Genomic DNA, 26,841 nt, shown 5'->3' with positions numbered 1-26,841 from the left:
TTCTGCTCAACTAAAAAGCAAAACCCTGCTGAATATTGAAGACAAAACTCGGAGTGAGGAGGATTAAGTAGTGACAGGAGTGAATTTTTTTAAAGAGATTTTTAATTATTTATAAATGACTATAACTCCACATTCTTAACAAATATATAAAATTTTAATTAGAAACTCCTAAGAACCATGTGCAGCCAAATAGAGTTTGTCTTTGAAAACCACTAGCTTTATTTTGGGGGATTTTTTCTTTTTGGATATATAGAACACCTGAGTCCAAATCTTGTTTGACTATAGAGGAATAATCTTCAATTAATTTCATCTTCTGTAGAGTGGAGATAATAATAGCATCTACTACAAGGGTTGTTATAATAATAATATTATTAATAATAATTGGCATTTATATAGTTCTTTAAGGTTGTCAAAATGCTTTAACTATGAAATTTTATTTGATTCTCACAATAAATTGCATAATAGGTGCTATTATTATTCCCATTTTGCAGTGAGGAAACTGAGGCTGAGAAAAATAATAAGTGATTTGCCAAAAAGTCATAAACAGGATTTGAGCTCAGGCATTTTCACTCTATATGCTGAGAGACGTAGATATAAAGCATTTTACAAACCTTTAAAGTTTGTAATAACAAATTAATACTTGGTTTTGATACTACATATAATTATAAATCAAACCACCAGACAATATAATTAAATTAATATAAATTAGTTAAATTGTTGATTAATAATTAAAATAACTAATTTTGATTTGCTATTTTTGACAATTAATGAAGCACTGATATTAAAATATTATTATCATAAATGTTTGTATGGAGGCAACTAAGTAGCACAGTGGATAGTGTGCCAGAATTGGAGTCAGTATAACTAATAAGTTATGAGTTTAAATTTGGCCTCAGCTACTTACTAATTATACAATCCTGGACAAGTCACTTAACCCTATTTACCTCAGTTTCTTTATCTGTAAAATGATGTAGAAAAGGGAATAACAAACTGCTCTAGCATCTTTGGCAAGAAAACCCCAAGTGGGGTCAGAAAGTATTGCATACAATGAGAGAGAGAGAGAAAGAAAGAGAGAGAGAGAGAGAGAGAGAGAGAGAGAGAGAGAGAGAGAGAGAGAGAGAGAGAGAGAAAGAGAGAGAGAGAGAAAAGAGATCCATCCTCTAATTCCAAGGTGAGGCTCTTCTGATCACAGCGTAAATTTAGGAACAAGACAATAAAATTTGCAACGTAACATCCTAGGAATACCATTTATTTCTTCTATCACTTGCTTCTATATTTCTCCTTGCCATAAAAATCTTGATAGTAAGAAGATTCCATCTTTTAATTTACTGAGCAAAAACAGAGCAACAGCTATTTTATTGGAAACCCCTAGTTGACAATGTAAATATTGGGCCTTTTTCTTTATTTTGCTGTCATCTCCTCTGAAAATACTTTCATCGTATATTTTAGTATGCTCAAATTCTAAACAATATAACCTTGCGTGGAAAAAGACTTACACTTGCAGACATATATTCATTGACCCCTGACTGTGACTTATGGAAAAACCTCTGAAATTCTAGTGTATTTAGGCTTTACTCACTCACTCCTTCACCCCCTCCTTCCCATATGCTCACAGAAAGGGAATCATATGTTAGTAGTGGCTTGATTAATTTTGTCTAAATGCATTTACCTTTTCACCTGTGGGAAGATGCAATCCCTCCATCACTTTGGCAAAGGAGCCCTTGTTGATCATTTTCCCCACTAGATAAGTCCCAACTTGTTTGGTGTGAGGGAAAGTGTTAGCTATTTCTTGAGACATCCTCCTAAAACATGCAGGCATCTGTAAATCCCTTCTTTTCTTCTTTTTCTTCTTCTTTTTCAATTCAGGTAAAGCTCTGTCCAGGTTGTTAGTATCTGTTAGTAGACCATCTAGGGTTGTTTTAGCTGCTGCAGGCATCTTCATTGACACTAAACATACTCTGGCTGGGATAGCCTGTGATTAATAACAAATATCAATCTTAACACTACAGATATTTCTGAGCTTCATGGAGGATGCAGGGACTGACTCTTCCTCTTCACCTATTTCTATTCTCCTGACTTCTAGGCACACAGATCAGTTCAAGCAGAATCAATGTGTAGATTATTAACCAAACCTGATACATGATGCCAATTAATGGCTCCTCACTGCCAACTCCCTTGATACCCAATCCCAGTCCTTACCTTGAATAAACCATTCTCCTTCACAAACCAAGTGTTAAAGCTTGCCAAGGATCAGCCAATCAGCTAAATTGAAATTGGGTCTCTTAATATGCCTTTCTGAATGGATCTTGGAGCTAAACTGTTTGTCCCTAAAGGCATCCTGTGACTTTGGAGGCAAATAGGGTAATGAAATGCAATTAGCTAGAAATTTGTGGTAAGGGTTTAAATAAGCTCTCATGCTGAGGTTACATTAATACCCCAGAAAACATAGCCTACCTTACTGATTTTTATTGTCCAGAAAGAGAGGTTTTTGAAATCTTTTCTGGAAACACCTATTTTATGGTTAGACTGAAAAGTTGATCCAAATTTGCATCTTTGAAATCTTTTTTTTTAAAGCAAGAAACTGTCCTGCACTTGAATTTCAAGGGGAAATTTGATATTCTACATGTAAAGAGCAGAGACTCTTTTAATGACATTTTAAAACATTGTATGTTTTAACAACAATGCTTGTTGCTGCCTTCAACTGATGCTTTCCTACCTGCCACACAGAGGCATACCATATTCTTAACCATTTACATTTGATTTAGAAGATTTAAATTGAACTTTTGGTCAGATCTGGCTGTTGCATAAGATATTTCAATGCATATACCACAGCATTTGTCATGTGACAGCATGCAGAGCTGTGCTGCCTCTTATATGTCAGTACTTATAGACAGAGATGCTAGGGTGGAGTGTTTGGAGCTTTGCCCTAGGGTGCCAAATTTAGAGGGTGTTGTTGGTACTTGTGGTTCTTTAGCAACCTAGAAATAACAAAGCACCTCTTAATCAGGATAATAATTAAAATAGGAAGCTATCAAATTGTGGATTATGTTGAAGTTTTCTCTCATTCTTCCTTCCTCTCTACCCTTCTCCCATACCCTCCCCATCTCCCATCTCAAATTGAAGGTTCTATTCTATATTCCTTTGCCCTGCACAGGTGCAAACATTTCTAGTTCCAATTCTGTCAAAGGGTTCTCTCTTTCTGACAGAAGGTAAACTTGCACCACACATATGGAGTTCAGTTATCTCATTTCATTCTTTAAACTAAAGAAGCTGGAAACCAAGCACTCATTTATTACATTGCCTTAATAAGATACAGTCCCATTTCAATCCAACTACCTGACATTTCGCATCTGTCTCCTTGTTTATACCATAATAATTTTTGGAACATTTGCCCAGTTTTGATCAAATTTCATATGGGCATAAAAATAGTCTTTCAAGTGTGTTTTGTACAGTATCCAAAGTATATCAGCAATTCCTTTACTGAAAACAAGAGATTTTTTTCAGTGGAGAGAAAACTGGCTCTGGAGTCCCAGGGTGTGAGCTCAAATCCCTCTTTTGAGTTTATTATCTATGTTGTTTTGGTAAAAATGATTTAATCATCTCATTTTGCTGTAAAAAAGGGAATTTAACTACTTGGCCTCTGAGGAAAAGTCTAGAGCAATGGTTCTCATAAAGATACAAATTTAGGAGGGAAATTGAAGTTAAGAAAGTATTTTTAAAGATAGATGAAAGGAGGATAGATGGTATACAAGGAAGTTAAATTCCAATAGATTGACATTTCTGTATGTGAAACTCTGAGTATGATACCTAACACAGCAACAAACATAATTCAGTTCAGCTAAGTGTTTTGGGTTTAATCTTTTTAAAAGCATAAGAGGGACATAGTTTGCATTCACAGAAAACTTACCTTGTCATAATTTATTAACATTAAAACAAAGGCTACAGAGAGGGCTGTAGCATAGCCACCTTGGTCCCTTTTGTTCTGATCCTAGGACATGCCACAGTACACATAAGAGCTATCCATGGGGTGACCAATTTTATCAGGATTGTAAGTTGATTTGAGTGGCAACTGGAACACTGGGTTTATAGAACTTTATATAAAAGAGTAAACAAAGAAAATTAGAGCCTTTTACAAATCCACCCTTTTTGGATAAGAAAGCTCTCATGAACTTATAAATACAGTAATTATGAGTAATCTAGATAAGTGTGTACACACAGATTTGTACAATTCATTTGACATTTTCATCTTTGGATTTTCAGTCCCTTTGATTGTTGCTGTCTATGGGTTTCCCCTATCCTGTTCTCTCTCCTTCCCTTTTTTTTCTTGAGCAAATTTTACTTAGTCTTCAATCAATGTCTTTTGGATGAGTACCAAGAAGAAAAAAGGAAACCAACTAGGAAGAAAGTATGATTACTTTTGTGTTCTGTCCTTAGCATCATTGCCTCCACTAACCAAGGAACAGCACAGAGAAACTGCTATTCTAGAGAATCTTATCAAATTATGTCAATTATTTGACATCTCAGACTTTTAACCTTCAACCATAACTATTCTTAAAATCCATCAAAAGGATGAAATGGGCTAACTAATTTGAGGTAAAGAAGCAATAAGAGAGATAAAAGGCTTTTCGGTAGAAGAGATATTTGAAATTATTTTCCCGTTTTTATCTAGGCAAACCTTACTATTCTATGAAAAAAAAATATCTAACTCTAATGAGATATAACATTTTCCTTCAACCAGAATAATGGAAATAAATGAATGAACAGGAAGAATGTTACTGTTTGTCATTTGATACCAATGAGGGACAACAAGAAAATTATTGACTCATGACACAAAGGTTTAGACATTGTTATATTATCAACATAAATGCTAGAAGGACTTTTCAGAATAATTGTATAGAGTCATGAGGACAATACTGGTTTTGTAATCCTGAATTCAAATTTCTTCTTTTTTATTACTTGTACGGTCTTGGGCTAACTTTTCTGGGCCTCAGTTTAATCATCTGTAAAATGGAGGTGAGAGGAAGTTAATTGGGTGTTTTAGATTCTTTCCTAAATCATGATTTTGTGATCTGATACTAGACTTCATTTGGGCATAGAAGATTGGCAGTAAAACATGAGTTGGGATGAGTCAAGGGATGAAGAAGATAGAATAAGTCTAAGAAAGAAAATAATCCATAGAATTATTTGTCATAAGATTGATTCACTAAAAATATTCATCTACAGCATATATTATTATAGAAAAGCCTTTGCCAGACATTATGGGGAATACATATAAGTAGAATATACAGTCCCTAACTTCAAGAAGTTTATAATATAGTTGGGGAAAATACAGGAAAATTTAATAGCTGTTGTATATATATCAAGAGTTCTCACTTGATTCTTGGAATTTAGTATTCTAATGGAGAGTGCCTCCTGAGAAAATCAGATATATAGGCCTTTTTAGGTTGGGTAGGGTAGAAAAAATATTGGTTTTAGAGAAAAAAAGACCTGGATTTAAATCCTAGTTTTGCTTATTATTTGTAGGACCTTGTCCCACTCAGTCACTTAGCCTTTCCTAAGATTTTGTTGGTGTGCCACTCATAATCAGCCTGTAGCTCAGAGAATACACTGGGGTTAAGTGACTTGCCTGTGGTCAACAACTAGTAATTGTCACAAGGAGGTTTTGAAGCTCCATCTTATGGGCAATTGGGTGGCTTAGTAAATAGAATATTGATCCAGGATTCTGAAGAATTGAGTTAAAATCTAGCCTCAGATCAATTCTTGTTAGCTGTGTGAACCTGGCAAGTCTCTGCCTCAGTCTCCCCTTTGATAAAGTATAGATAATAATAGCACCTATTCCCATCCCTTGACCTCCCATTCCATGGTGTTTGTGAGAATCAAATGAAATAATATTTGTAAAATGCTTAGAAAAGTGTCTAGCATATATCAGACACTTAATAAATCCCCCCTCTCTCTCCTCTTTCCCCCCTTTCTCTTATCTCTTCAAAATCTTTATAAGAAGATTGTATTTTGGTTTCCTCCTAAAACACTCTACTCCAGGATTGACATTTTATAGATGTATGCCAAAATCTGGTTAAAACCAGAGTTTTTAAATCCTCACAAATGTGTTTCTTTTATTAGTCAACCCTAGAACAGATTAATCCAAAAAAAAGACACTTAACTGACAACACAGCAATATAAGTAACAAGAATGATTTTGCCAGGCATCCAGAGAAATGTACTCTCACAAGTTAATGCAACACCAGTTGAGGAAGGGACACCAATAATAAGGAAACACACAAAGCTAAACAGATGTGTAGAGAATGCATGTGGCCAGAGAACATAGCTAAGGGCCTTATTATTGCAGAGCTGCTGATATCCTCTAATAACATTCAATGATCTTCTTTCCACATCGACTTGGTATCTTTATTTGTTCTGTATTCTTCTCTGCAGGAATCTGCTGCTGCTATTCTGTTACCATTATCTTCTATTATCTGCTGGCCATTAGCTAATATGAGGCTTTAGGTTGGGGGCTGATCATTTTGTTAGCTCGACATCCCCCAGACCATCTTTAGATCTTTCAAATTCCTCAGCTAAGAATTCGCCATGAAGCTTCTAAACCTTTTTTAAAGTTTTTTTGAAGCCTTTTCATTTTGGTGTTATATTGGATATCTCTATCTAAGTGATAAAATCCCAGAAAGGAACTCAGTGTCCATTAGTCTAAACCACATGTGAAAACAATCTTCATCATAACATAACCAATAAATGACTGATCAGCCTGCTTGAACACCTCCAAGGAAAGGAAACAAACAACATCTGTCAGCAGTCCTTTATGTTTCTGATGGCTCTTAATTTTCAGGAAGTTTGTCTTGCTATCATGCATAAACTGACCTCTTGGTAATTCTTACTTATTGCTCCTGATTCTGTCCCCTGGAGCCCAATGACATAAATTTAATTTTCCCTCTAAGTCTTTCAAATACTTGATGACAACCCCTTAAGTCTTTTCTTTAGGATAAACATGCTCAGTCCCTTTAACAGTTTCTCACATGAATTATGGGATCCCATTCCTTTTAAATTTTATTCCAGACTCAGTAGGAAGGGTCCTCTTCCTCTAATCCCAGGGACACAAAATTGGAAGATTAAGGTATTCTGATCAGTTCCATCATGCCTCAGGTTGCCATGCAAATAAACTTGAAGCTAACACCTTTCACCTTTGTTCTTCGAAACAAATCTATATTCCTGTCAAAAATAAAATCAGTAGTGTCTCTATAAAATAATCTTTGATGATATTGAGGACATCCTAGATGAAGGTGCTATAGGCAAGATTTTCCAAATTACATTCTATAGTAAAATTCTATATTTTTACAGCCAGATAGAATTGAAAAGTATAGAAAGTCAAAAATAGTATCAAACTTATTTGTTGTTGATTAAAAAAACTTAAACTACAGTGTAGAAAAATAATGCCTTGAAGGCTTTCATCAAATTATGGCATATTAACATCATGTAGGACTCCAAAAGGAAATTATGCAGATAGCTGGATTTGGAGTCAGAGGACCTGGATTTGAATGCTGTCTATGCTAATTACTCTCTAATGTTGAGCAAGCTTAACTTTTCTTGGCTTCAGTTTTTTTTTTTTTTTTTTTAATCTCTAAAATGAAAAGCCCAGACTAGGTGATTTTTATGGACACTTTATTTTTCCTTCTCAGACAAGGAGAATGATGTCTTTGCTGAAAAGAAAAAAAACCCAAAATTTATTAACAAGAATTTGAGACTCAGTTAAATAGAAAGGTAATAAGATAGTTACATTTTGATGCATTCAAGTCACCAGTTGTAGAGGAACTATAACCCAGAGTCCTGTAAACATTGTAAAATGGTTTTACTAGTCTCTGTCAGTGATTTTTGAAATCTCATGGAGAATGGGAAAGGGACTAAAAGAAAAGGGGGAGCAAACATTGTCCTGAATCATCTTCTTCTTCTTCTTCTTCTTCTTCTTCTTCTTCTTCTTCTTCTTCTTCTTCTTCTTCTTCTTCTTCTTCTTCTTCTTCTTCTTCTTTCTTCTTCTTTCTTCTTCTTTCTTCTTCTTCTTCTTCTTCTTCTTCTTCACTTGTCCAGGGTCATACAGCCAGGTCATGTTAAGTGTCTGAGATCAGATCTGAACTCAGATCCTCCTGACTTCAGGGCTGGTGCTCTATCCACTGCACCACCTAGCTGCCCCCTGATTTTTCAAAATAGAATTTATAAATCATGAGCCAATGAACTTGACTACTCAAGTAGGGGATGAGATGAATGCTGTATCTATGGTTTGCCTAGATTTCTGATATGTATTTGACATTAGTTCTATCTTTGAAACAAAACAGATAGAGAAAGGCTAGCCTTTAGTTGAGTGATTTATCCATAGTATAGGTGTTTAATAAATTCTTGTTGAATTGAACTGATCCAGAATTGATTAAGTGACTGGTCATTCAATAGTAATAATTAATAGTTCAATTCTAACTAGGAAGGCTTTACCTTGTGGGGTTCTTTTGGGATCTGTCTTTGAGCCTGTGCTGTTTTTCACTTACTGCCCAATAAACTCTAATAGTTCCCCATTGCCTCTAGGATCAACTATAATTTCCTCTGTTTAGCCTTTAAAACCCTTCACAATGAAGTTTGAGATTTCAAACTTAAAATACAGTACTTTTCCTCCTATATTCTGTAGTTCAACTAAACTAAATTTCTTCTTATTCATCCCATATTGTTCCATTATCTTACTATCCCATAAAAAATATATTTAGCATTTATACTTGTTTGATTGTCTGTTCTCAAAGGAGCAAAATGACATCACTATGTTAGAGTCAAGGTATTGTGTATCTGCCTGGAGCTGATCAGACCAACACAAGCTTGGAAGTCCTTTCTATAAATTGGGCAAAATGAGTTCATATAAACATTTGGAGCAGAGATATCTTTAGATTTGCACACTTCACATTTCTTTTGAGCCACTGAAATTTCATTTTGCTCATAGAGTGCAGCATCTTCTTTGATGTGGGCATGTCTTGCTGGGTGGTCCTGTGCCAGCGTCTTCTTTGTCCCACAATCAATTCCTAAGTTCTTCAGAGACACCCTGAGAAAGTCCTTGTATTGCTTTTTCTGACCTCCATGTGAACGCTTTCTTTGAATGAATTCTCTATATAATCTAAAAAAAATTAGGCAAATGTACTTTTGGCATTTGAACAACATGGCTAGCCCTTTGGAGTTGTGTTCTCTGCAACAAAGTTTGAGTGCTTAACAATTCAACTTAAGAAATAACCTCAATGTCTGGGGCTTTTTTCTTGCCAGGTAATCTTTATTTTTTTAATTAGTACTTAGATTTATTTCAGGTATGCAGTTTACAAGCATATTATTGAGCACAATTGGATTGCAAACAAAAGATACAAATATCATAACAAGCATTATCAAATAACATAACTGGCACGAGTCTTATTAGCATACTAATGGAACTGGTAAGGAAGAATCATGGAAGAGGACTGCAGTCCCATGGCATTTTTCTTTTTAATCAAGCCAAAACTCTCGATAGCACCATAATGACAATACTTACAAGAAACAGAGAAGATAGAACATTTTTACTACTATTTTTTCAGAATCACTTGTTTTGCATTTAGTGAATTAGGCAGGAAAGGGAACAGTGCATACATTTTGGCCAGCATCAACTTCTCTTGTAAGCAAAAGTTAAAGGGAATTAAGCTGGCCATATGGGGTATCTGCCTATTCTACCTGTGTGAGCCTGTAAAACTTGTCCCCTAATGCCTGAGTGAATCTTTGGTAGGCTAATACTTTTTCATCACCATTAGCAATAAGAATTATGTTTTTCCCCAGTGATCTTTAGATATTTCTATGACAATCAAAATAGAAGCAATTCAGTTTCCTGGCATGGTGCTGATCTATTTTCCAGGTTTTACAGGCATAACACAATAAGTTCAGCACAATAGTTCTGAAGACCTAACACAGCCTAACACATCTCCACTCCTACACTTTCCTTTGGAGCCTCCTAAACACTGAGCTCTGGCAATGCCTGTGCCAGCCTATGTATACACCCTTGGAAAGGTAAGTAAACTTATCCACAGCATTCAAAATCTATTTGCTGTAACTGATGGTTCCATGTATCAATAGTTTGATGCTGGCTGGTAGAGAACTTCTGTTTCTTGATGTTAGTAGCTAGAAAATTAGCACAAACAGCAGAGAATCAATCCATACTTTGTTGTTTATCAGGTTCAAATTTGTATAATGATCTTCAAACAAAAAGACATGCACCAAAACTCTCTTTCCATTTAATCTTGGCTTATAGCCTTTTCAAATTATGTTATTTACCATCAGTGACTATGTGATCTTGAAGTCATTTGACAACATTGTAGAAAAGTCATTTGACAACATTGCAGAAAAATCATACTAAAAAGGATGGGAGGAAGCACATAACTCTGCTTTATTCCACTGGAAACCAGGGAAACAAACGGGTATAGAGTGTTCATTCATATATACATACATACAAATAAATGTATACAATTTATGGTTTTAAGATTTGCAAAATACTTTTAAAATATCTCATTCGATCTTTAAAATAATCCTAGGTGGTAGATGCTATTATTCTCTCCATTTTATACATGAGGACATTGAAATGCACAGAGGTTAAGTGACTTACCAAGGTTTAAACAGCTATCCATCCTTTCAAAAAAATGCTATCTTACAAGCATAAGACAAGAGGGAACATAGCTAAACAATAGTTTATCTGAAAAAGATCTGAATCACCTAGTTTTACATAATATAGTGGCTACCACAAAAGAATGTGGAATTAGACTATATTAAGAGACAAATAACTTTTAGAAATAACTTTTAGATTTGACTCTATTCTGCTTTGGTTTGCATTCAATTTTGTGTGTCTTATTTTAGGGAAGCCGATAATCGAGAGAACTTCATGTTAATGCAAGCCTAAATGGTCAAGGGCCTTGATATAATGCTGATATATAAGGGCCAATCAAAGGTACTAGAAATATTTGGCTCTGCAAAAGAGAGAATTTGGGAGGAAGTAGATACACTTGAAGGGCTATCATTGTGCAGGGATTAAACTTGTTCCATTTGGACCTAGAGGGCAGGACTAGGAAAAATGGGGCAGAAATTACATCAATGAAAATTTAGGCTTGTAAGGGAAAATGTCCCAATTATAGCTAGCCAAAAGTATAATTGACTCAGAGTTTTCCTTCAAGCAAAGTTTGGATGGCTGCTAGGATATGTTTCTGGGGGGGAATCTTCTTGCTTAGGTACAAATTGAACAGAGTTGTCACACATGCTGTATGACTCCCCTTTTAAAAATTGAATAGGATTTCATTTTTTCCAATTATATGTAAAGACAATTTTAAACATTCATTTTTAAATAAAACGTTGAGTTCTAAATTTTCTCCTTCCTTCCTGAGACAGTAAGCAATTTGATAGAGGTTATATATATGTAATCATGTAAACCATATTAAATTCATTTTTAAAAATAATGCAACTCACCTACTCAAAATCTGCAATAATTCTCCATTGGGGGACTTCCGGTTAAGATGGCAGAGAGGAGGCTCACAGTTGCATAAGCTCCGCGCTTTCTCTCACTATCCACTTCATTACAAGCCTCTGAATCAATGCTTGACTGAAAAAAACCCACAAATAGTTACCAAGAGAAGCCATCCTTGAGATCCGCCAGGAAAGGTCTGTCTTTACTGGAGGGCTGGGGCGGTTTTGGATCGGGCGCAGGCTGAGGGCAGCAGCAGTGAGAGCACGGGAGCAGAGCTGAGAGGGGGTGGGGAGTGATCGTAGCCGTCTCTGCGGGGAGAGCTTCGCTACAGGTTTGGAACCTGCAGCAAGTCAACAGCCCAGCGGAGAAGCTAAAAACACCGGGGCTGAAGAATACAACCGCAAACAGCTGGAGTCTCTCAGGACCTGGCCCCCCCCCCTTCCCCCCCCTCAGTGACTCAGCACGCTTTGGGATCTCAGAGCGCAGGCGCAGCACAGTCCTGCTAGTGCCTCACTGCTGCCACCTGCAGTCTGTAGAGGAAGCTCGATAACACACCCAGCCCCCCCCCCCAAAGAAAGACTCCAGTTTTTTCTGTTTTTCTTTGGTAGTTTATCTCTGATTAATAGACAGAATGAGCAAGAAGCTGAAGAGGACTTTAACCCTTGACAGCTTCTATACAGATAGAGAGCAGACTCTAAATCCTGAGGAGACTAAAAACAGGCAGTCCCCAGGTGATTCCCCAAAGGAGGAAATCGTCTGTTCCTCAGCACAGATGAACCTCATAGAAGTGATTAAAAAGGCTCTCACAAGGGAGCTAGAAGAAAAATGGGGAAAGCAGAGTGAGGCTTGGCAAAAGGAGAGGGAGGCTTGGGAAAAGGAGAGGGAGGCTTGGCAAAAGAGCCTGGAGAAAGTTAAAGAGAGAGTGGATAAAGAAGTAAAATCCTTGAAAAATAGGATTAGTGAACTGGAAACAGAAAACAGCTCTCTAAAAAACAAAATTGGCGAAATGGAAAAAAATTCCACAGAACAAAAGAACTCAATTGGACAATTAGAGAAAGATTTTAAAAAAGTGAGTGAAGAGAATACTTCACTGAAAATCAGAATTGAACAAGTGGAATTGAATGACTCGAGGAGACAAGAAGAATCAGTCAAGCAAATCCAAAAAAATCAAACAATGGAGAAAAATGTGAAATACCTTCTGGGGAAGACAACAGACCTGGAAAACAGATCCAGGAGAGACAATCTGAGAATCATTGGACTCCCAGAAAAACATGATGAAAAAAAGAGCCTGGACACTGTCTTCCAGGAAATCATCAAAGAGAACTGCCCAGAAGTCATAGGAACAGAGGAAAAAATAAACATTGAAAGGATTCATCGATCACCCACTGAAAGGGATCCTAAAATCAAAACACCAAGGAATATAGTGGCCAAATGCCAGAACCCTCAGGTGAAAGAAAAAATATTGCAAGCGGCTAGAAAAACCCAATTCAAGTATCAAGGAGCCACAATAAGGATCACCCAGGATCTGGCAGCATCCACATTAAAAGATCGAAGGGCCTGGAATATGATATTCCGAAAGGCTAAGGAACTTGGTATGCAACCAAAAATAACTTACCCAGCGAGAATGAGCATCTTTTTCCAGGGAAGAAGATGGACATTCAACGAAGTAAGCGAATTTCATCTATTTCTGATGAAAAAACCAGAACTTAACAAAAAGTTTGATCTACAAATATAGAACTCAAGAGAAATCTAAAAAGGTAAAGATTAATCTTGGGAACTATATTTTGACTATATAGATGTATAAAGAATACATGTATACCTTGTTCTAGAAATTGATGTGGAAAGGACATTGTACCAGAAAAAGGGTAAAGTGGGGGTAGTACATCTCATGAAGAGGCATAGGAAACCTATTATATCTGAGAGAAAGAATGGAGGGGGATGAATATAGTGGGTATCTTACTGCCTTCAGAATTGGCTTTAAGTGAAAAATCTTAAGACATATTCAATCTATGGTGAAACTTCTCCCATCTCATTGAAAAGTGAGAAGGGAAAAGTGGAAAGGGAAGGAATAAGCTAAGCGGAAGGGAATACGGGAACTGGGAGGGAAAGGGGTAAGATAGGGGGAGGAACTCTAAGGTGGGGGGAGGGACACTAAAAAGGGAGGGCTGTGAGAAGCAAGGGGTGCTCACAAGCTTAATACTTGGAAGGGGGGGAAAGGGGAAAGAAGGGAGGAAAGCATAAACCGGGGTTAACAAGATGGCAAGTAATACAGAATTGGTCATTCTAACCATAAACGTGAACGGGGTAAACTCCCCCATAAAGAGGAAGCGGTTAGCAGAATGGATTAAAAGCCAGAATCCTACAATATGTTGTTTACAGGAAACACACCTGAAGCGGGGAGATACATGCAGGTTAAAGGTAAAAGGTTGGAGCAAAATCTACTATGCTTCAGGTGAAGTCAAAAAAGCAGGGGTAGCCATCCTGATCTCAGATCAAGCTAAAGCAAAAATTGACCTAATTAAAAGAGATAAGGAAGGACACTATATCTTGCTAAAGGGTAGCATGGATAATGAAGCACTATCTATATTAAACATATATGCACCAAGTGGGGTAGCATCTAAATTCTTAAAAGAGAAACTAAGAGAGCTGCAAGAAGAAATAGACAGTAAAACTATAATAGTGGGAGATCTTAACCTTGCACTCTCAGAATTAGATAAATCAAACCAGAAAATAAATAAGAAAGAAGTCAAAGAGGTAAACAGAATACTAGAAAAGCTAGATATGATAGATCTCTGGAGAAAATGTAATGGAGACAGAAAGGAATACACTTTCTTTTCAGCAGTTCATGGAACCTATACAAAAATTGACCATATATTAGGACATAAAAACCTCAAACTCAAATGTAGTAAGGCAGAAATAGTAAATGCATCCTTTTCAGACCACGATGCAATGAAAATTACATTCAACAAAAAAGCAGGGGGAAGTAGACCAAAAAATAATTGGAAACTAAATAATCTCATACTAAAGAATGATTGGGTAAAACAGCAAATCATAGACATAATTAATAACTTCACCCAAGAAAACGATAATAATGAGACATCATACCAAAATGTATGGGATGCAGCCAAAGCGGTAATAAGGGGAAATTTCATATCTCTAGAGGCCTATTTGTATAAAATAGAGAAAGAGAAGGTCAATGAATTGGGTTTGCAATTAAAAATGCTAGAAAAGGAACAAATTAAAAACCCCCAGTCAAACACTAAACTTGAAATTCTAAAAGTAAAAGGTGAGATCAATAAAATTGAAAGTAAAAAAACTATTGAATTGATTAATAAAACTAAGAGTTGGTTCTATGAAAAAACCAACAAAATAGACAAACCCTTAGTAAATCTGATTAAAAAAAGGAAAGAGGAAAATCAAATTGTTAGTCTTAAAAATGAAAAGGGAGAACTCACCACTAACGAAGAGGAAATTAGAGCAATAATTAGGAGTTACTTTGCCCAACTTTATGCCAATAAATTCGACAACTTAAATGAAATAGAAAAATACCTCCAAAAATACAGCTTGCCCAAACTAACAGAGGAAGAAGTAAATATCCTAAACAGTCCCATCTCAGAAAAAGAAATAGAACAAACTATCAATCAACTCCCTAAGAAAAAATCCCCAGGACCAGATGGATTTACATGTGAATTCTACCAAACATTTAAAGAACAATTAACTCCAATGTTATATAAACTATTTGAAAAAATAGGGATTGAAGGAGTCCTACCAAACTCCTTTTATGACACAGATATGGTACTGATACCTAAACCAGGTAGGCTGAAAACAGAGAAAGAAAATTATAGACCAATCTCCCTAATGAATATTGATGCTAAAATCTTAAATAAAATATTAGCAAAAAGATTACAGAAAATTGTCACCAGGATAATACACTATGACCAAGTAGGATTTATACCAGGAATGCAGGGCTGGTTCAATATTAGGAAAACTATTAACATAATTGACTATATCAATAACCAAACAAACAAAAACCACATGATCATCTCAATAGATGCAGAAAAAGCATTTGATAAAATCCAACATCCATTCCTAATAAAAACACTTGAGAGCATAGGAATAAATGGACTTTTCCTTAAAATAGTCAGGAGCATATATTTAAAACCATCAGTAAGCATCATATGCAATGGGGAAAAACTGGAACCTTTCCCAGTAAGATCTGGAGTGAAGCAAGGTTGCCCACTATCACCATTATTATTTAATATCGTATTAGAAACACTAGCCTCGGCAATAAGAGTCGAGAAAGATATAAAAGGAATTAGAGTAGGCAATGAGGAAACCAAACTATCACTCTTTGCAGATGATATGATGGTATACCTAGAGAACCCCAGAGATTCTACCAAAAAGCTATTGGAAATAATTCATAATTTTAGCAAAGTAGCTGGCTACAAAATAAATCCCCATAAATCCTCAGCATTTTTATACATCACCAACAAAACCCAACAGCAAGAGATACAAAGAGAAATTCCATTCAGAATAACTGTTGATACCATAAAATATTTGGGAATCTATCTACCAAAGGAAAGTCAGGAATTATATGAGCAAAATTATAAAAAGACTATAAAAAAGTCTCCACACAAATAAAGTCAGACTTAAATAATTGGAAAAATATTAAGTGCTCTTGGATCGGCCGAGCGAACATAATAAAGATGACAATACTCCCTAAACTAATCTATTTATTTTGTGCTATACCAATCAGACTTCCAAGAAAATATTTTATTGATCTAGAAAAAATAACCACAAAATTCATATGGAACAATAAAAAGTCGAGAATCTCAAGGGAATTAATGAAAAAAAAATCAAATGAAGGTGGCCTAGCTGTACCTGATCTAAAATTATATTATAAAGCAGCAGTCACCAAAACCATTTGGTATTGGCTAAGAAATAGATTAGTGGATCAGTGGAAAAGGCTAGGCTCACAAGACAGAATAGTCAACTATAGCAATCTAGTGTTTGACAAACCCAAAGCCCCTAACTTCTGGGAAAAGAATTCAATATTTGATAAAAACTGCTGGGATAATTGGAAATTAGTATGGCAGAAATTAGGCATGGACCCACACTTAACACCATATACCAAGATAAGATCAAAATGGGTCTATGACCTAGGCATAAAGAACGAGACTATAAATAAATTAGAGGAACATAGAATAGTTTATCTCTCAGACTTGTGGAGGAGAAAGAAATTTGTGACCAAAGATGAACTAGAGACCATTACTGATCACAGAATAGAAAATTTCGATTACATCAAATTAAAAAGCCTTTGTACAAATAAAACTAATGCAAACAAGATTAGAAGGGAAGCAACAAACTGGGAAAACATTTTCACAGTTAAAGATTCTGATAAAGGCCTCATTTCCAAAATATATAGAGAACTGACTCAAATTTATAAGAAATCAAGCCATTCTCCAATTGATAAATGGTCAAAGGATATGAACAATTCAAATATCATAGAGCCACAATCAGGATAGCCCAGGACTTAGCTTCCTTATTAAAAAATTAAGAAATCCACTTCCATCAAAATATGTCCTCATACAATATTTGAATTGATTGAAACTATTACCACTCATATGAAAGAGTGTTCCAAATCATTATTGATCAGAGAAATGCAAATTAAGACAACTCTGAGATACCACTACACACCTGTCAGATTGGCTAAGATGACAGGAAAAAATAATGATGAATGTTGGAGGGGATGCGGGAAAACTGGGACACTGATGCATTGTTGGTGGAGTTGTGAACGAATCCAACCATTCTGGAGAGCAATCTGGAATTATGCCCAAAAATTATCAAAATGTGCATATCCTTTGATCCAGCAGTGTTTCTATTGGGCTTATATCCCAAAGAAATACTAAAGAAGCGAAAGGGACCTGTATGTGCCAAAATGTTTGTAGCAGCCCTGTTTGTAGTGGCTAGAAACTGGAAAATGAATGGATGCCCATCAATTGGAGAATGGCTGGGTAAATTGTGGTATATGAATGTTATGGAATATTATTGTTCTGTAAGAAATGACTAGCAGGATGAATACAGAGAGGCTTGGAGAGACCTACATGAACTGATGCTAAGTGAAATGAGCAGAACCAGGAGATCATTATACACTTCGACAACGATATTGTATGAGGACATATTTTGATGGAAGTGGATTTCTTTGACAAAGAGACCTGAGTTTCAATTGATAAATGACGGACAAAAGCAGCTACACCCAAAGAAAGAACACTGGGAAACGAATGTGAACTATCTGCATTTTTGTTTCTCTTCCCGGATTATTTATACCTTCTGAATCCAATTCTCCCTACGCAACAAGAGAACTGTTCGGTTCTGCAAACATATATTGTATCTAGGATATACTGCAACATATCCAACATATAAAGGACTGCTTGCCATCTAGGGGAGGGGGTGGAGGGAGGGAGGGGAAAAAAATCGGAACAGAAATGAGTGTAAATATAATGTAATTATTAAATAAAAAAATTAAAAAAAAATAATAATTCTCCATTGTCTGAGGAAGAAAGTGAAAACTCCTGATCCTGGAATTCAAGGTTGTCTTAGATTCCAGCCTATTCCAAATCTTTTCTTATTTTCCCTTTATTATGCTCTACACTGTTGTCAGAACTAGCTCCTCTCTCTAGGCCTTAGTTCCTGCAGTTATTCTTTGGAATGACCTCTCCTTCATCAGTCCATCTCCAGTGACTGTATGCCTTCCCTCTGTCCTTGCTTTTAATTCCTGTCTCAGTTCTTCCTAAAAATTCCTTCCCCTTTGTTAAACTTTTCCGGGAAAAAAGTGATCTTTTCCTCTTTGAATTTGTGATAGTACCTTTCTCGGACCTCCCTTTGCTCCATCTTAACTATACAGACAATTTTGTAAAGCTTTCTAAGGAGCCTGAAATAGCCTGAAATGTTTTTCACCTCTTAACAAACTGCAATAGCTCTAACATCTCTAGTATCAAATATAAGCTTCTCACTAATCCTTGTCCAACCTAGTTGTTCCAAATATAGAAAGCTAAGGGAGAGGAAAGCCAGGGGAAAAATTTAGCTCTTCAGATCTTATATACCTGAAGTAGAAATGGCTACTTTTTCCACAAGAGTTCTGCCTTGTGTCTGAATCAGCCAATCAATAGGAGGGAGCTCCAGCTGGGAAATCTGGCAATAAGGTTTCAGAGCATGAAGCTTATCCTTCTGTCCCTTTTCCTTAACAAGTACCTTACCAAGTTTAACTGTGACTATGGAGCCTTGTTCAGAGAATACCTTATTATAACTAAATTTGTTCCCTCTTTTATGGAGCCGTGTCCTGTTTTCTTCCTCTACTCAAATGTAATTAGGCTCAGGGAAAAAAAAGTCAGACTTGGAATTTTCCATGTTATATACCTGGATTTCAGAAGGGAGAACCTTCCTTCATTAGGAAAGATTATTAGAATATTGTCATTCCTTTAAATCCTTCCAGAAAAGGCTGTGAGATCAAATTGCAAACTTTGTGGGATATTGAAAGAAATTGATAGATCTGGAAAGTCCAACAGAATTAGACTGAGCCCCCCTCTCTGTCACCCCACATCAGTTCTGCCTGTTTTTCTCCATTTCAGCATCTTCTATTCCTAGGTTTGGACTATAAAAGAGTGGGAAGAATAGAAAATAAGACTGAAAAAAATTGTATTCATTTAAAAGGGGAACAATAGCTGACAGCCTTTACTCCTCCAACAACTTTGAAGGAAGCAGAAAACCTCTTACAAATGCAACAAACTTGATAGTTGGCTAAGCTAATCATTGCTATTGTTGGGGACAAGCCCAAATTGACACCTTTGAGAGATGTTGAGGCCAAGGAACTGCCAAAAACATTTAAAAGTAATTTTTTTGGCAAAACATAGTCTTAAAAAAATTGCCCAGAGCAGTTTGTCTTTGTATTGGGAAACAGATTACTGTTACTGACCCTTAGCCAACTGAAGTCAAATCTTGAATATGAAAGCTGCCTGAAGCTCGGAGCAGTGGTGACCATTCTGGCTGGGTTTGTAGCATGTGTTTTAATGTCCTGTTACACTGACAAGGCCCAGGAGAAAGTTATAGAGTCAAGGGTTCATTAGTGGCTTCAAGCCAGTCCAAGATAGACTTCAGCAGAAAGGCAGCTGTGGGACAATCCTGGAGCTGACCATATTGGCTTCTAGTCAGAAAATGACTATGCCAGAGTCATTCACCTGAAATTCTGATGCATGTGATCTTTCTCTTAAATAGCAGAAGCATATTTCCATGGGGAAATGGGGAAGTAGAGGATGGAAAGAAGGGTGTTGAAAAAAATACCATTTTCTGAATCCAATACAGTTTTAAGAGCTGGATTATGAGGGAAGAAGTGAGAGAAGTCATATTTCATTAAAATTCCCAATCCTTTGTAGACATCTGGGGACAACTTGCTGAAACTGCTATTGTTAATATCAAAACAATTAGACCTATATTACCTAGTTTGTTGAAGTATACAATATAATAAGAAATTAGACAATCTAATTTTTACTAATTATACTTGTACCAAACATTTATTTCATGTGCTGTAGCTACAATCTTGAATTTCTACATGTTAGCAAGAAATATTAATCTCAAATAAATTTAATAAGTATTTGTTATTTCAGTCACTGCCCAGGAGTCTAAGATTACAAAGACAAAATCAGAATAGGCTCTACTCTTAAGAAGCTTACATGCTATTATTGGTTCATTTTGAAAAGCCACAAAAAAGGGGACATTCATCCTGAACACCATTTTGGGCTTCTACTATTTAAATAAGAAATCCTAGGGACTCCAGAAATTCTGTATGGTTCTAAAATTTCTTTTAATATAATAATAATAATAATAATAATAATAATAATAATAGCTAAATTGATATAGTATTTACTATGTTTAAAGCATTTTATAATTATTATCTCATTTTATCCTTATAACGACCTTGGAAGACAGATGCAATCATTATCTCCATTTAATAGATGAGAAAAAGAGTTACACAGGTAATAAATGCTATCAGAGGTTGTATTTGAGCTCATCTTTCTGATTCCAGCCCTAGTACTCTATCCAGTATGCTATCTAATGGCCCCTGAATGTCTTAAAAACATCTCAAGAATCACTTCATATTTATGGTGCAGCCCCCTGCTGGATATATGCAATGCATCTTTTCTGGTGCTTTGATGTCAATTAATTCCTATTCCTAGTTTATTAATTCAGTTGTTTCTCTATGTCACCAGCCTGATGCTTGTATTTGGGGAAGCAAAGCTTCCCTATTCTGAGGGGTATCCTATATAGTTCACAAATAAATGCTGGGTTCTTGCAAAAAAAAAAATGAAGTATAGAGAATTCAACTGGTTTCCAAGAATCATTTACAATCTGAGAACTTTGAAAACTTTAAATGTAGCTATTGGGAGTCTATTTCAGTAGCATTAATCCCCAAGCAAGTTCCACGTATGGAAAATGAGGCAGACAATTTTTCAAAAAGCAAGAGAAACCTCAACAGCATTCATCAAATGAAAACAATCTTATAAAATCAGCAACACCCTTTTAATGGTGACCTAGGTAGCGCCTATGTTCTAGGAGCTCTTGGACTTTGCTCTCTTGCCGCCCAATATTCCTGAGGTGTTCCATTTTTATGATTTAACTCATGCCCTGTCGTGTATTATTTCTGACTTCTTACACACCTTTTGGCAAGCATGCAGTTTACTTTAAAAGTTTCTGGTTGGCATGTGCAAGCTCAGCAGTTTTCAAGCAAGGTTTCCCTTTTAAAAAAAAGCATTTATAATGGTCTAAGAAGGTGTAAAAATCTGGCTCTTTTCATCTCTTAAGACTCTCTCAAAGACTAATTTGTATGAGGAGTTGCCTACTAAAAAAAGATAGAGTTTCCCATGTAAATCAGAAAACATTTAACTGGGTATCATCACCTTATAGAACAGAACAAATTGCAAAATGTTAAAGGCCTTTGCAGACAATTAATGCTATCTCATAGGCTCCAAAATCTCTCACTGTGACTCATAATCTTCCTTCCAGAGATCCTGTGGTTTCCCCTTTGGAATAAAAATATTTTTTAAATAATTTTTTATTAATAAAACGCATGCCAGGGTAATTTTTTACAGCGTTATCCCTTGCATTCATTTCTGTTCCGATTTTTCCCCTCCCTCCCTCCACCCCTTCCCCCAGATGGCAAGAGTCCTTTACATGTTGAATGGGTTGCAGTATATCCTAGATACAATATATGTATGCAGAACCAAACAGTTTTCTTGTTGCACAGGGAGAATTGAATTCAGAAGGTATAAATAACCCGGGAGGAAAAACATAAATGCAAGCAGTTTATATTCATTTCCAGTGTTCTTTCTCTGGGTGTAGCTACTTCTGTCCATCTTTGATCAATTAAGGCTCTCTTTATCAAAGAGGTCCACTTCCATCAGAATACATCCTCAAACAGTATCATTGTTGAGGTATATAATGATCTCCTGATTCTGCTCATTTCACTCAGCATCAGTTCATGTAAGTCTCGCCAGTCCTCTCTGTATTCATCCTGCTGGTCATTCCTTACAGAACAATAATATTCCATAACATTCATATACCACAATTTACTCAACCATTCTCCAATTGATGGGCATCCACTCAGTTTCCAGCTTCTAGCCACTACAAACAGGGCTGCCACAAACATTTTGGCACATACAGGTCCCTTCCCTTTCTTTAGTATCTCTTTGGGGTATAAGCCTAGTAGAAACACTGCTGGATCAAAGGGTATGCACAGCTTGATAACTTTTTGAGCATAGTTCCAAATTGCTCTCCAGAATGGCTGGATGTGTTCACAATTCCACCAACAATGCATCAGTGTCCCTGTTTTCCCACATCCCCTCCAACATTCCCCATTATCTTTCCCTGTCATTCTAGCCAATCTGACAGGTGTGTAGTGGTATCTCAGAGTTGTCTTAATTTGCATTTCTCTGATTAATAATGATTTGGAGCATATTTTCATATGTCTATAAATAGTTTCAATTTCTTCGTCTGAGAATTGTCTGTTCATATCCTTTGACCATTTATCAATTGGAGAATGGTTTGATTTCTTATAGATTAGGGTCAGTTCTCTATATATTTTGGAAATGAGGCCTTTATCAGAACCTTTGATTGTAAAAATGTTTTCCCAGTTTATTGTTTCCCTTCTAATCTTGTTTGCATTTGTTTTGTTTGTACAAAAACTTTTCAATTTGATATAATCAAAATTTTCTCTGTTGTGGTCAATAATGATCTCTAGTTCTTCTTTGGTCATAAATTCCTCCCTCTTCCACAGGTCTGACAGGTAAACTATCCTATGCTCTTGGAATAAAAATATTGAAGTTTAAATCGAAATCCAGGCAATTCAAGAACATTCAAGAATTTTTGAAAAGGGGATGGAGAATCTTGTAAACATTGGAACTGGAAAATGGCAAGTTGTTGGAAATATTTCCCCTGGGTTAGATGTCACACCATGATGCAGAGTCTATTTGACCTGAGAATTCCACATTTCAGAAAGACTATTTCTTCCTTTCTTATTTATATGACTGTATTTCATGGTGTGCTTTTATCAATAAAGATGCTATTCTCTATGAGTAAAGCATAATTAAAGTACCTCACAAGAAACACAAGATGCTCAGTTTTAGAGAATCTACTCCAAATGTCCACATTGCTTATTTGTGCCCAATCTGTGGTAGAGCATTCCAAGATCCTATTGTTATGATCAGACACCATTAGACATATTATACCTTGACACTAACTGAATGATGTTATTTGTAGCCAAAGAAGAACTGGAGTTCATTATTGAACACAAAATAGATAATTTTGATTATATTAAGTTTAAAAGTTTTTGTACAAACAAAACAATGCAGACAGGATTAGAAATGAAGCAATAAACTGGGTAAACATTTTTACATTCAAGTATCCTGATAAAGGCCTCATTTTTAAAATAGAGAATTGACTTGAGAGAAGAGCAGCAATGAACCAACCAATGATGATGTGTATTCCTGCCAATTAGGGATTATTATAATTAAGTTTTGGGGTAAAATTTTATGATTTCATAAGTGTGGGGAACCCCTTCCCCCTGGTACATATGGCAGTTTATCAATAACCTAGCATCTTAAGAAGTTGCTTGTAGCACTGGAAAGTTAAGTGAACTTCATAAAGAAGTATAACCAACTCTCTCTAATTCTCTCTCTCTCTCTTTCTCTCTCTCTCTCTCTCTCTCTCTCTCTCTCTCTCTCTCTCTCTCTCTCTCTCTCTCTCTGTACATGGCTGAACAGTAGGACATGGGGGTTAGGATACTATATGTCCTGAGAATATTACAGTTAGAGCATCATGTTTCCTTCTGAGTACTAATTTTAAGAAGGGCATTGACAACATAGAATGTATCCAGAAGAAGGACATCAGTTTGGTAAAGAGAATTAGGATTATTATATATGAGGATCAATTGAAGAAATTTGGGGTGTTTAATCTTAGATAGAACAGACTTGAAGAGGGTTTAATTATTGCCTTCAAATACCTGATGGGAATTTGCCATGGGGAAAAGAGATTAGATTTATTTGGTTTGGGCTCATCAGGCAGCATCAGGACCTAAGATGAAAAATTAAAGAGAGACACTTTTTTTTCCCAATAAAAGGAAAATAAAACCTTGCTAATAATTTGAGCAGGACATGGGTAGGCTGAGCAAATATAATAAAAATGACAATACTATCTAAATTAATCTACTTATTCAGTGCCATACCAATCAAACTCCCAAGAAATTATTTTATAGATCTCAAAAAAATAATAACAAAGTTCAGCTAGAAGAACAAAAGGTCAAGAATTTCAAGGGAATTAATGAAAAAATGCAAATGAAGGTATCCAGACCTAAAACTATATTATAAAGCAGTGGTCATCAAAACCATTTGGTACTGGCTAAGAAATAAAGTAGTCAATCAGTGGAATAGGTTAGGTTCACAGGACAAAATAGTCAATAGTAATCTACTGTTTGATAAACCCAAAGACCTCAGCTTTTGAGATAAGAGCTTACTATTAGACAAAAACTGCTTGGAAAATTGGAAATTAGTATGGTAGAAAACTAGGCATTGACTGACATCTAACACTATATACCAAAAAAAGGTTGATGTGGGTTCATGGTTTAGACATAAAGAGTGATATTATAAGCAGATTAGAAGAAAAAAGGGTTGTTTATCTCTCAGATCTGTAGAGAAGGAAGGAATTTGTAGCCAAAAAAGAACTGGACTTCATTATTGAACACAAAATAGGTAATTTTGATTATATTAAGTTAAAAACAAAACTAATGCAGATAAGATTAGAAAGGAAGCAATAAACTGGGAAAATATTTTTATATTCAAATGTTCTGATAAAGGCCTCATTTCTAAAATATACAGAGAATTGACTCAAATTTATAAGAATTCAGGCTATTCTCTAATGGATAAATGGTCAAAGCATATGAACAATTTTCAGATGAAGAAATGGAAACCATTTCTAATCATATGAAAAGGTGCTCCAAATCATTATTGATCAGAGAAATGCAAATTAAGATGTGAGATACCACTACATATCTCTCAGATTGGCTAAAATGTCAGGAAAAGACAATGACAGTTGTTGGAGGGGATGTGGGAAAACTGGGACAGTAAGACATTGTTGATGGATTATTGATGGATGATCCAACCATTCTGGAGAGCAATTTGGAGATGTGCCCAATGGTCTACCAAAATATCCTTTGATCCAGAAATGTTTCTATTGGACTTATATCCCAAAGAGATCTTAAAGGAGGGGAAAGGACCCACATATGCAAAAATGTGGCAGCCCTTTTTGTAGTGGCAAGAAACTGGAAACTGAGTGGATGCCCCTCAGCTGGAGAATGGCTGAATAAGTTATGACATATGAATGTTATGGAATATTATTGTTCTATAAGAAATGATTAGCAGATGATTTCAGAGAAGCCTGGAGAGACTTACGTGAACTGGTGCTGAGTGAAATGATCAAAACCAGGAGATCATTGTGCACTGCAACAACAAGATTATGTGATGATCAGTTTTGATACATGTGGATTATTTCAACAATGAAATGATTCAGGTCAGTCTCAATGATGGTATGATGAAGAAAGCCATCTAGACACAGAGAGAGGACTGTGGGAACTGAGTGTGGATCACAACATAGCATTTTCAATGTTTTTGTTGTTGTTTGCTTGTGTTTTGTTTTCTTTCTCATTTTTCCCCTTTGTGATCTGATTTTTCTTGTACAGCAAGATAATTGTATAAATATGTATGCATGTATTGGAAAAAATAATTTGTGCAGGACCCAAATGGAATGGGCAAATGTCTTTGGTAGACAATAAATTCCCTATCCTGAAAAGTGTTTAAGCAAAAGCTAGAGTACCATTTATTCAGCTATAGTGTAGATGAATTCCTCTTTTAGAAGGGAATTGAACTATATCATCTTCTCTCTGAGGTCCTTTGAAAAAAGTTTTTATGAAAATACATATAGTTATATATGTTTATGAAAATACCTATAGTTAGTAAATAGCCATTTTCAGTTGGAATAAAGTGCTGTGTCTGTTTCCCAGTAGTACCTTGCACAATATGATAAATTGTTGATTCAACCATGTCATTGAAGCTATTCTACCACAGTAATTAAATGAGCTGAAATGGGTTGCTCCAAGTAGCTTTAGACAACATGGAATAATGAATATGTAATCAAGATGACCCTGATTCAATGGTTTCTCCTAGCATTTATTGAGCAAATAGGCAAACTCTCTGAGCCTCAGTGTCATTATTTGTAAAATGGGTATAATGATATCTATAGAATCCATCTCTTATGATTCAATTTAAGAAAAATTTACTAAATACCCACATACTTTGTGACAGGCTCTGAGCTGGAAATTGGAGGAAGAAATTAGAAAAAGGAAGAAAAGGTCACTGTAATCAAACTCTTACATTTTAAGAGAATGTATGAAGATATATAAAAATACATCTGGATGATATATAGATATCTTAACACAATATGTACAAGACAGAATTCATTATCTTTCCCCTAAACCCACTCCTCCTCACTATTCTTTTAGTGAACCATGTTTGCAACTTAAGTGACTTCTATTATTCAGTCTCACTCTTCATACTCTCTTATATCCAATCAATTGCCAAATCTTGTTAATTTTCCTTTACAACATCTCTTTCATCCATTACCTTTTCTCCACTCCCATGCAACTACATAATATCTACCACTGTTATAACAACTTTCTCACAACTAATCTACCAAGTATCCACTCAATCATCCATATAGTTGACACTCTGATAATCCTAAATA

At 35.7% G+C, this 26,841-nt stretch overlaps 1 protein-coding gene across 1 annotated transcript in view; it reads right to left on the bottom strand.

Moving 5' to 3' along the window:
• LOC127561496 (hormonally up-regulated neu tumor-associated kinase homolog A-like) overlaps positions 1 to 26,841 on the bottom strand; it is an 89,846-nt gene that overhangs the window by 16,780 nt on the left and 46,225 nt on the right. The window contains exon 2 of the mRNA XM_051996717.1: positions 1,670 to 1,972. Coding sequence (XP_051852677.1) covers positions 1,670 to 1,942 — 273 coding nt within the window. The 5' untranslated portion in view covers positions 1,943 to 1,972. The remainder of the gene's footprint in view (positions 1 to 1,669; positions 1,973 to 26,841) is intronic.

This window comes from Antechinus flavipes, chromosome 4 (assembly GCF_016432865.1).
Source record: "Antechinus flavipes isolate AdamAnt ecotype Samford, QLD, Australia chromosome 4, AdamAnt_v2, whole genome shotgun sequence".
NCBI lineage: Eukaryota > Metazoa > Chordata > Mammalia > Dasyuromorphia > Dasyuridae > Antechinus > Antechinus flavipes.
The sequence above is the reverse complement of the archived record's forward strand: the minus strand, read 5'-3'. Positions and strand labels throughout refer to the sequence as shown.